Genomic DNA, 9,925 nt, shown 5'->3' with positions numbered 1-9,925 from the left:
CAGATTTCACCACTGCACAATATATGCATGTAAGAAATCTGCACTTGTACTTACTAAATATCTAAAAATAAAATTACTCCCACCCTCTCTTCCCTTCCTTCTCCTCCTCTTCTTCCTCCTCCTTCTTCTCCTATATTTTTTATTAGTTTTCGACTTGAGGTCTCCTTAAGGAAGAAGCATCACAATGGGAGTTGGTTGTTGTGCACCTACGTACCAGTCACTATGCTAGTTAATTTTTAATGACTTAGAAGAAGTTGCCAATGACACTTCTATAGCAATGAAGGCATGCCATATATAAAAAGCTTACTTCTTGGTTCATACTAGGTCCTCAATATTTTTTAAAAGTAAGATTAGAGAATTAGCCCTCTATTTTGGGAGAGTAATTTAAGATGAAATATTTATTGACATTCAATTTTAAAATCTAAAGCCTGTGAACCACTATGAAAGATATGAGAAGAACAAATGCCTCAGTTTGTTGTCATTTTTGTCCTTGGGAAACAGGAATTTAAGTTGTGAGGATTTTAAAGGAGGTCAGTTTTTTTTTTTTTTTTTATTTTCAAAAACAATTGAGTCTTCTTGGGAAAATCAGTTTGTTCTTATAGTCATCCATTTTATCCAACATTCTTGATTATACATAATTTGTGATAATTTCTAAATATCAAATCCATGATAAAGGAATTTAGAAATTGGCCTCCATGAAGCTACTTAAAATAATGTAACCCAGGCTTTGAAATCAATCCAAGAGAAGCATTCTACAGTGTTTTAAACAAAGGCAGTATCGCTGGAGCAAGTGGAGAGCTTGACAAACCTGATTACTTTGAAGAGAGTAATTCTGTTTTGGGTGTATATTTTCTGGAATTTTTTTTAAAAAAACTGTTGCTTTATATTAGGTTGTATAAATAAATACCTAATGGTTATAAATAAATTTTAGAGTTCAGTATATCTTAATTGAATATCACATTAATTTTTCTCCTAGAGGGGGCTTAGAGTTGACTCTTATTGCAAATTGCAGCAAACTAACTGGATATTTTCCATTTTGCTACATAGATAATGCTTTTGGAGAAAGAAAACATGTTTATTCTCATATCATCCCATTTCAGTGTTGCTGTCATAAGGGTTTCTAGAACATAGTATCTTAGATACTGCTTTTGATGACCTTTTATAAAATCAGTCTCTACAAACCTTGCCTTCTAAAGGAAGTTAACTTGGATTGTCCTTTAAGGGTAGTTATTAAATAATTCTGTACCTATGAAGTTAGCCAAGATTTCTCAGTAAATTTTGTGTTAGAATTTCTGTCATCTGGCCATATATGTTTGGGTCTAAATTTCCCTAAAGTTGACATTAATGAGAAACTCTGGTGACATAGAGTCTGAATATATCCGCTCAGAAAAAAACTCCTTTATTAGGAAGTGCTATTTAAAGTAAGCAAATAGAAGCTTAAATCTCTAATTCCCAGCATTAGTGATCTTGTTCACCTTAGTACTGCTTCAAAGAGTTTGTTAATATGAAGTAAACAGGAAGCACTCATGTTTTGGGGTTTTTCCAGTCCCCAAGTAGAGGGCAAATTCACTTTGTCACTCATTAGAAAAGGCTGTCTCTTCTTAACTTTAACTTAGAGATCAATTTAGTTAAAGTCAACAGACTGGAGGAACAAGAGTAGATATGTCCATTTTAGACTTGGAAACCAACCTGGACAAGGGATGCTAAGTCAGGTGCATGTGTTTGAACTATAAGTTCTATGCATGTTCAGTGCATGTTCATTAATGTGCCACCCTTGCCCTGTTTGTGTACCATCCCCAGCAGATTTTTAATGGAACCTTACATTTAAGATCAATTGTACAATAGATTAGAGATTTAGAATTTTGGCTTCTCAATGTATGGGCAAGTCATTTAATTTTCCTGAAACTGTCTGAATTTCCCCATCTGTAAAACAGGCAGGCAAATACCTACTCAGGGTGCTTCATAAATCAAATGAGATAAAGTAAGACTACTACCACTAATAGATAATATTATAGCTTATGTTTATTGAGAACTTCCTGTGTGCCAGGCACATTCTAAGGATTTCACCTGTATGCACTCATTTAATTCTCCCCCAAATCTTATTATCTCTATTTTATGGTTAAGGAAACTGAGACACAGTATATACTCTTTGAAAACTCTAAAAAACATTAAATATTATTAAATAAATATTACATATTATTATTATTTTTCCCTTTTAGAACAGATATTATTATTTTTAATAGGCTTTATTTTTTAGATAAGTTTTAGGTTCACAAGAAAATTGAGCAGAAGGGGCCTGGCATGGTGGCTCACGCCTGTAATCCCAGCACTTTGGGAGGCTGAGGTGGGTGGATCACCTGAGGTCAGGAGTTCGAGACCAGCCTGGCCAACATGGTAAAACCCTGTCTCTACTAAAAACACAAAATTAGCCGGCCGTGGTGGTGCCCGCCTATAATCCAAGCTACTCAGGAGGCTGAGGCAGGAGAATCACTGGAACCTGGGAGGCGGAGGTTGCAGTGAGCTAAGATCACGCCACTGCACTCCAGCCTAGGTGACAGAACGAGACTCCATCTCAGAACAAAAAAGAAAAAAGAAAAAAAAAATTGAGCAGAAGGTAGAGAGGTCCCATATACTCTTGCTCCTACACATGCCTAGCTTTCCCCATGATTAACATCTCCCACCAGAGTGGTTATAGGTGTGACAATCAGTGAACCTACATTGACACATCATCATAACCCAAAGTCCATAGTTTACATTAGGGTTCAATCTTGGTGTTGAACATTCTGTGGTTTTGGACAAATGTATAATGACATGTATCCATCATTACAGTATCATGCAGCATGGCTCCAACTGCCCTAAAAATCCTCTGTGCTCAGCCTATTCATCCTTCCCTCCCCTCTAGTTCATGGCAGCCACTGATCTTTTTACTGTTTCCATAGTTTTGCCTTTTCCAAAATGTTATATAATAGGAATCATATAGTATGTCGCCTTTTCAGATTGGCTTCTTTCACTTAGGAATATGCACTTAAGTTTCTTCCACGTATTTTCATGGCTTGATAGCTTATTTCTTTTTGGGGCTGAATAATAATCCATTGTCTGGATGTACCACGGTTTATTTATCCATTCACCTACTGAAGAACATCTTGGTTCCTTCCAGGTTTTGACAATTATGAATAAAGCTGCTATAAACATTATATGCAAGTTTTTGTTTGGACATAAATTTTCAGTTCCTTTGGAGAAATAACAAGGAGTGTGCATTGCTAGATCATATGGCAAGAGTATGTTTAGTTTTGGGAGAAACTGCCAAATTGTCTTCTGAAATGACTGTACCATTTTGCATTCCCACCAGCAATGAATGAGAGTTTCTGTTGTACCACATGCTCATTGTGATGCTTCTTCCTTAAGGAGACCTCATTTGGTGTGGTCAGGGTTCTGGATTTTGGCCATTCTAATAGGTGTGTGGTGGTATCTCACTGTTGTTTTAATTTGCATTTTCCTGATGACGTATGATGTGAAGCATCTTTTCATGTGCTTTTTTGCTATCCGATATATCTTCTTTGGGGAAGGTGTCTGTTAGGGCTTTGGCCCATTTTTAAATCAGACTGTACTCTTATTGTTGAGTTTTAAGAGTTCTTTGTATATTTTGGATAACCATTCTTTATCTGACATATCTTTTGCAAATATTTTCTCCCGGTCTGTGGCTTATCTTTTTATTCTCTTGACAGTGTGTTTTGCAGAGCAAAAATTTTAAATTTTAGTGAAATCCAGCTTATCAATTATTTCTTTTCTAGAATGTGCCTTTGGTGTTACATCTAAAAAGTCATTGCAATACGCAAGGTCTTGTGGATGTCTAAATGTTCCAGCACCATTTTTTGAAAAGACTATCTTTGCTCTGTTAAATTGTCTTTGCTCCTCTTTTTTAAAAATCAGTTGACTGTATTTATGTGGGCCTATCTGGGCTTTCTATTCTGTTCTATTGATGTATATGTCTTTTATTTTACCAAACCATTATCTTGATTACTATAGCTTTATAGTAAGTCTTGATGTTGGATAGTGTCAGTTCTCCAACTTTGTTCTTCTTCAATATTGAGTTAGCTATTCTGGATCTTTTGCCTCTCCATATAAACTTTAGAATCAGTTTGCCAATATATACAAAATAACTCACTGGGATTTTGATTGGGATTGCATTGAATCTATTGATCAAGTTGGCAAGAACTGACATCTTGAGTCTTCTTATTCGTGGACCACATATTTAGTTTTTCTTTTCCTTGTATAGATCTTATACATATTTTGTTAGATTTCTAACTAAGTATCTCATTGTTTTGTGTGCTAATGTAAATGGTATTGAGTTTTAAATTTCAAATTCTACTTGTTCATTGCTGCTATATAGGAAGGCTATTGACTTTTTTGTATTAACCTTATATTCTGAAGCCCTGCTGAAATAACTTATTAGTTCCAGGAATCAGAAGATATTATTTTAATTCTGCTTGTAGTATAGTTTTCCTTATCAATTTGTTCTAAGTCCAGCAATGCCAGCACCATTTCACAATCCAAATCTGTGTATTACTCCATCTGTATCAAAATTTTCTCTTTCGCTCTCTAAGGTGAGGCCTGAGGACACCATGACAGTCACAGTGGTGTATGATAACTCTGAGGCAACAGAGCTCTGTGCAGCTCAGCACATCTACCTCAAGCTCATAGCAAAATTGTTGATCAACATATTGCTTCCAGGGAGTCTAGAACCTGCGAGGCCCTTCTCTAACTGGGAAGTTCTTGACCAGCTGAAGAGCCTGATTTGCCCTGACCAGTTCACCACAGTTCGGCTCTCCAAGAGTACAAAGGACTTCATTCAATTTGAGGGTGAGGCTGAAACCCGAAGTTTGGTTCAGATCCTGAAGGCAAAGTTACATGGGAAGATTATCAAGCTAAATGGTTTGAAAAAAGACTTAAAAGTAGTGGCTACAGATGCCCAGGGAGAATGGGAGGAATTCCCCAAGGAAAAAGAGCCCTCGTTGAGTGACGGGGCTGAAGAGCAGGAGAAGAGCCCAGATTCCATATATTTTGAAGAGTTGCCCTGTAAATGGTTTGCACCTAAAGGTTCTAGCAAAGAGAAGCCATGTGAAGAGATCCTTTGGGTAGTCTTTGAAAGTTTTGGGAAGATCAAGAAACTGGATATCCTTATGCTTGGCCCCTACAGAGAAGTGATGACTGACAGGAGCTTTGGGGGTTTTAGCTTTGGCTTACAGACATTTGAGGCATACATATAGTAACAAGAGGCAACTGACTTTGTAAAAGCCATGGAGTCCCTTTGAAGAATGAAACTGATGCCTAAAGGAAATGATGGGAAAGCTCTGGCATGTAACATTAAGGTAAGAAGTAGCCAGAGTTTCTTTTATTTCCCACTGTTCAGGTGATCCTGAATAAAAGCTGGAAGGAAGCATCTAGAATAAATTTTCTTAGACCCTACCAGGCTCTGATCAATAACTAATATATAAAGACTTTTATTATTTTTAATAAATGGATGTTTAGGAAGAAAAAAAATCCTGATTTGAACACTCATTCTTGTGCTATCAAGCATGCTGCCAGCTATGACTTTAAAGTGATGGTTCTTATAATCTGAGGTTCTGTCTCAACTACTTGAGGGCATTAAAGAATTCTTCATGGCCCCTATGGAATTATCTCATATGCTTATTATATTTGACAAGTTGCTGAGAGAGAGGAAGAGAGGAATACATGCAGTTTGAAACCACATGGAGGCCAGGTGTGGTGGCTCACGCCTGTAATCCCAGCATTTTGGGAGGCTGAGGCGGGTGGATTGCTTGAGGTCAGGAGTTCGAGACTGGCCTGGCCAACACGGCAAAACCCCGTCTCTACTAAAAATATAAAAATTAGCCAGGCGTGGCGGCACACACCTTTAATCACAGCTACTTGGGAGGCTGAGGCATGAGAATCGCTTGAACCTGGGAGGTGGAGGTTGCAGTGAGCCGAGATCACGCCACTGCATGCAGGCCTGGATGAAAGAGTGAGACTCAGATAAACTGCTAAAACATAATCCTAACAAACTTGGGTTCTTTACTTTCAAAATCAGCCTGTCTACTCCATCATGTCATCTCATTGATGTCTACATACTTTCGTCATCTCCTTCTTGAAGTTTTAACCCAGCAGTGGAAAAGATGCAACTAAACTCTCCTTTTTCTGTAAATCAGTCTTTAGCATGAATTTGGACTTTCTGCTTCCAGTGTATGAGTGTGTGTGTGTGTGTGTGTGTGTGTGTATGCATGTGTGTATGTGCATGTGTGTATATGTAGCTAGCTATGTTAAAATGTATATTTTTAGATTATGAGCTATTCAGTCAGGCAAATGATATAGCAAATACTGTCATGATCACCCATGTACCACTGCTCAGCTTAAAAAATAAAAAATTAGGCTGGGTGCGGTAGCTTGCACCTGTAATCCTAGCACTTTGGGAGGCCGAGGCAGGCGGATCATTTTGAGCTCTGAGACAACATAGCAAAACCTCATCTCTACAAGAAATACAAAATGAGCCAGGTGTGGTGGCTCTTGCCTGTCGTCCCAGCTACTTGGGAGGCTGAGGCTGGAAGATTGCTTGAGCCGGGAAGCAGAGGTAGCAGTGAGCCAAGATCGTGCCACTGCACTCCAGCCTGGGCGACAGAGCAAGAACCTATCTCAAAAAACAAACAAATAAACAAAAATAAATAAATAAATAGTAAATAAATAAAACATTACTGCAAGATGAGAGACCACTTCCCGCTGTCCAGTGTCTGGTTATAATTTTCTTGTGATTTGGTTAACCAAAAATTTTAACCTATTTTATACTATTCTGTAGTATCTCAATCTAATTTTCACTTTATTTCAAGATTTGAAAAGTTGTTTACTAATCATGATAGATCTTCTCTCTCATCAGGTTAGTTTTTGTGCATCTTTGCTCCCCCTGCACCACACACACTTCTGATTATTTTTGTTTCTGATGATTAAAAAAAATACATTAGCTCATTTGATCTTTTTAACTAACCAGAAGTAATATATTGACATTTCTCAGCCTGTGCCTATGATGGCACTGTGATGGTGTCTATGACCATATGTAAAGTAAGCTCCTCAGGGTTTTTTTTTTTTAAACAGCTTTATTGGGGTACGACTGACAAGTAAAATTGTGTAAAGTTAAGGTGATGATTTGATATACTTATTCAAGGGTTCTGCCAAAGAAAATCCTCAAGCCTACAAGTACTGTTTGGCTGGTGGCTGAGAAGCAGTAGGAATATGAGTACTGGGATGCAGTGAGGACGTTTTGAATTCAGTTGATTTTGAATTACCATGTACCATCTTAGTTTTATCTCTCTGACCTGGGACGTACCCAGCCAGCTGGCAAACTTTTCTAATGAAACTTTGAATTGTTTTGGAGCAGGTTACGTCTGATACGACCAAACACTTCAGCGAAGGAGCTATAAGGAGGAGAAATCAGGAAAGGCTAAAATTACAAGAACTAGAAGAAGAAAGGAAAAAAGAGAAGAGGAAGTAGCTGAAAGGTGTGTAGACCAACTTTAACAAAGATTTTTTTTCTTTGATTTATGGATTAATCCTTTTGGATGAACAGCTAGACTTGGTAGATAACATTGAGATGGGGGGCAAGAATTGGAGCAGATTGGAAAACGCCATTGAAAGCTACAGTCTTTCAACTGTGCTGTTACAAAACCAAAATGGCAAAACTGTTGAAAACAAGAGACTTCAAAAAAAAAATATGTTTGTCAGGGAGGACAAATAATGAGGAATAATAGAACTAGCTAGATTAAGATGTCTGGAAAGAAATGATTTTTTTAAAAAGGGACCAGAAACTTTTATAGTGAAAATCCTAGCCTGCCAAGTTAAGAATTTTACCAGTTTACCAAATATTATCAAAATTACCTAGCCTATTAATTTAAAATTTTTAAGAATTTAGTGCTGGGATGGAATTTCTTCTTAAAATGTTCAATAATCAAGCTAACTTGTATGCAAGAAGGCATGGATTGATTGGGAGTATTTTTCTCGTTGGCCTAAATTCCATCTGTGAATTTAAGGAGCCACCATATATTTTTCTTCTTCCTTCCTCCCTCCCTCACTCCCTCCCTTCTTTCTTCTCTCTCTCTCTCTCTCTCTCTTTCTTTTTTTGGAGTCTCATTCTGTTGCCCAGGCTGGAGTGCAGTGGTGCAATCTCCGTTCACTGCAACCTCTGCCTCCCGGGTTCAAGCGATTCTCCTGCCTCAGCCTCCCAAGTAGCTGGGACTACAGGCTCAAGCCACTATGCCTGGCTAATTTTTGTATTTTTAGTAGAGACGGGGTTTCGCCATGTTGGCCAGGCTGGTCTCGAACTCCTGACCTCAGGTGATCCGCCCACCGTGGCCTCCCAAAATGCTGGGATTACAGGCGTGAGCCACCGCACCCGGCCTCTTTGTATTTATTTCTTTGAGCTTATCGTTGATGTCCAGTCCAGGAGTTTGAGTCTAGAAGGGGCTATTGGATTGCCAAAAGTTGCCAGTCGAGTACAGATGAGCCAAAACTACAGAGCTTTGAAAATTAATTTTACTTCCTGGCCCTTCCTCATGCATGTTTATTCTTTTATTCTTTCATATAAATTGTAGCCATTCAGAAAAGGAGATCAGCAGGCTCACGCCTGTAATCCCAGCACTTTGGGAGGCTGAGGTGGGAGGATCACTTGAGGCCAGGAGTTCAAGACCAGCCTGGGCAACATGGGGAAACCCTGTCTCTACAAAAATTAAAAAAAAAAAAATTAGCCAGGCGTGGTGGCACACGCCTGTAGTCCCAGCTACTCGGGAGGGTGAGGCGAGAGAATCACTTAAGCCCAGGAGTCTGAGGCTACAGTGAGCTATGATCGTGCCACTGCACTCTAACCTGGATGACAGAGCAAAACTCTGTCTCAAAAAAAAGGAGATAAAGAATACCCTTCCAGGTGTCCCTTACTTTTTTGGCCAGTGGAGTGATAGGAATTACTTGAGGTCATGTCTGTGAAACTTGGCCAGAGCTTGAGCCTAATAAATATAACTAGTCCCCCCCAAATCCAGGCTGAACATCCAATTTAGACAATCCTCTGACTTTTGGCTAAGTTCTGACTTAGGTAATTGTCCCTTCTTTCCCTTTCCCCACGTTCCCATAAGGGCCTAACTGAGACAGTTTTAATTTTCAGAAAACAGCAGGAAAAAAGCCCATATTCTTCTAAGCCAGTATGTTTTTCTGATAGTGTGCTGTGTTAAGTAATATGTACCAAGGACCAGTTCTTACCCTGAAGATTCTCTGAGTATTTTGACTCATCTTTATTTGTCTGTTTGAAACCAACTCATAGGTTTTATTCACAGGAAAAATGAAATAGTCTCCATGAAAGCTGGATTCTGTGATCCCTGCTTGTGGTTTGAGAATGTGGGGGCTAAAGGCCCCTCCTTTGAATTCTGTAGCCTTCTTTATTTGATACTCTTATCTCTGCAGAAGGCCTCCTTTACAGCTTCTATTTGACTAAGAAAATGATGTGTCTTTCCCCTTGACTGGTGCTTAACAGTGTTTTGTTTTGTTTTGTTTTTTTTATTATAATTGTCTATGTCAGGCACTGGGGTTAACTGGTGGATTCCTGGAAGCTGAGATGATCTATTCTTCCTTGGCAGCAGGAGGGAGGGAGGAGATCAAATGCCTAATAAATACCTTCTGAGTGGTTTAATCTTAATCATTGTCCAGAAAAAGAAAAGATGATGAGCAAAAAGTCCGAGTAAAGAGGAAGAAGGCCAGGGTAAGGAGACAAGCCCTGAAGGAAAGAGACAGACACCGGCACAGGAAACAGAAGCCCAAAGCCAAAGCTGAGGCACCTCAAGAGCCGGACTCTTCAGAGGAGTAGGAGGAGAGGAAGTACCTAGTGTCTCAGAGGTGA

The 9,925-nt window shown here is 38.8% G+C and overlaps 1 protein-coding gene across 1 annotated transcript; it reads left to right on the top strand.

The window, feature by feature from the left end:
- Positions 1-4,622: 4,622 nt before the first annotated feature.
- LOC129024989 (A-kinase anchor protein 17B-like) lies at positions 4,623-9,925 on the top strand. Its single transcript, XM_063660230.1, is given in 4 exon segments — positions 4,623-5,266; positions 5,315-5,369; positions 7,424-7,533; positions 9,736-9,925. Coding segments are annotated over 4 exon segments (999 nt in total).

The sequence above is a fragment of the Pongo pygmaeus genome, chromosome X (assembly GCF_028885625.2).
Source record: "Pongo pygmaeus isolate AG05252 chromosome X, NHGRI_mPonPyg2-v2.0_pri, whole genome shotgun sequence".
NCBI lineage: Eukaryota > Metazoa > Chordata > Mammalia > Primates > Hominidae > Pongo > Pongo pygmaeus.
This window is presented reverse-complemented; position numbering and strand designations above follow the sequence as displayed.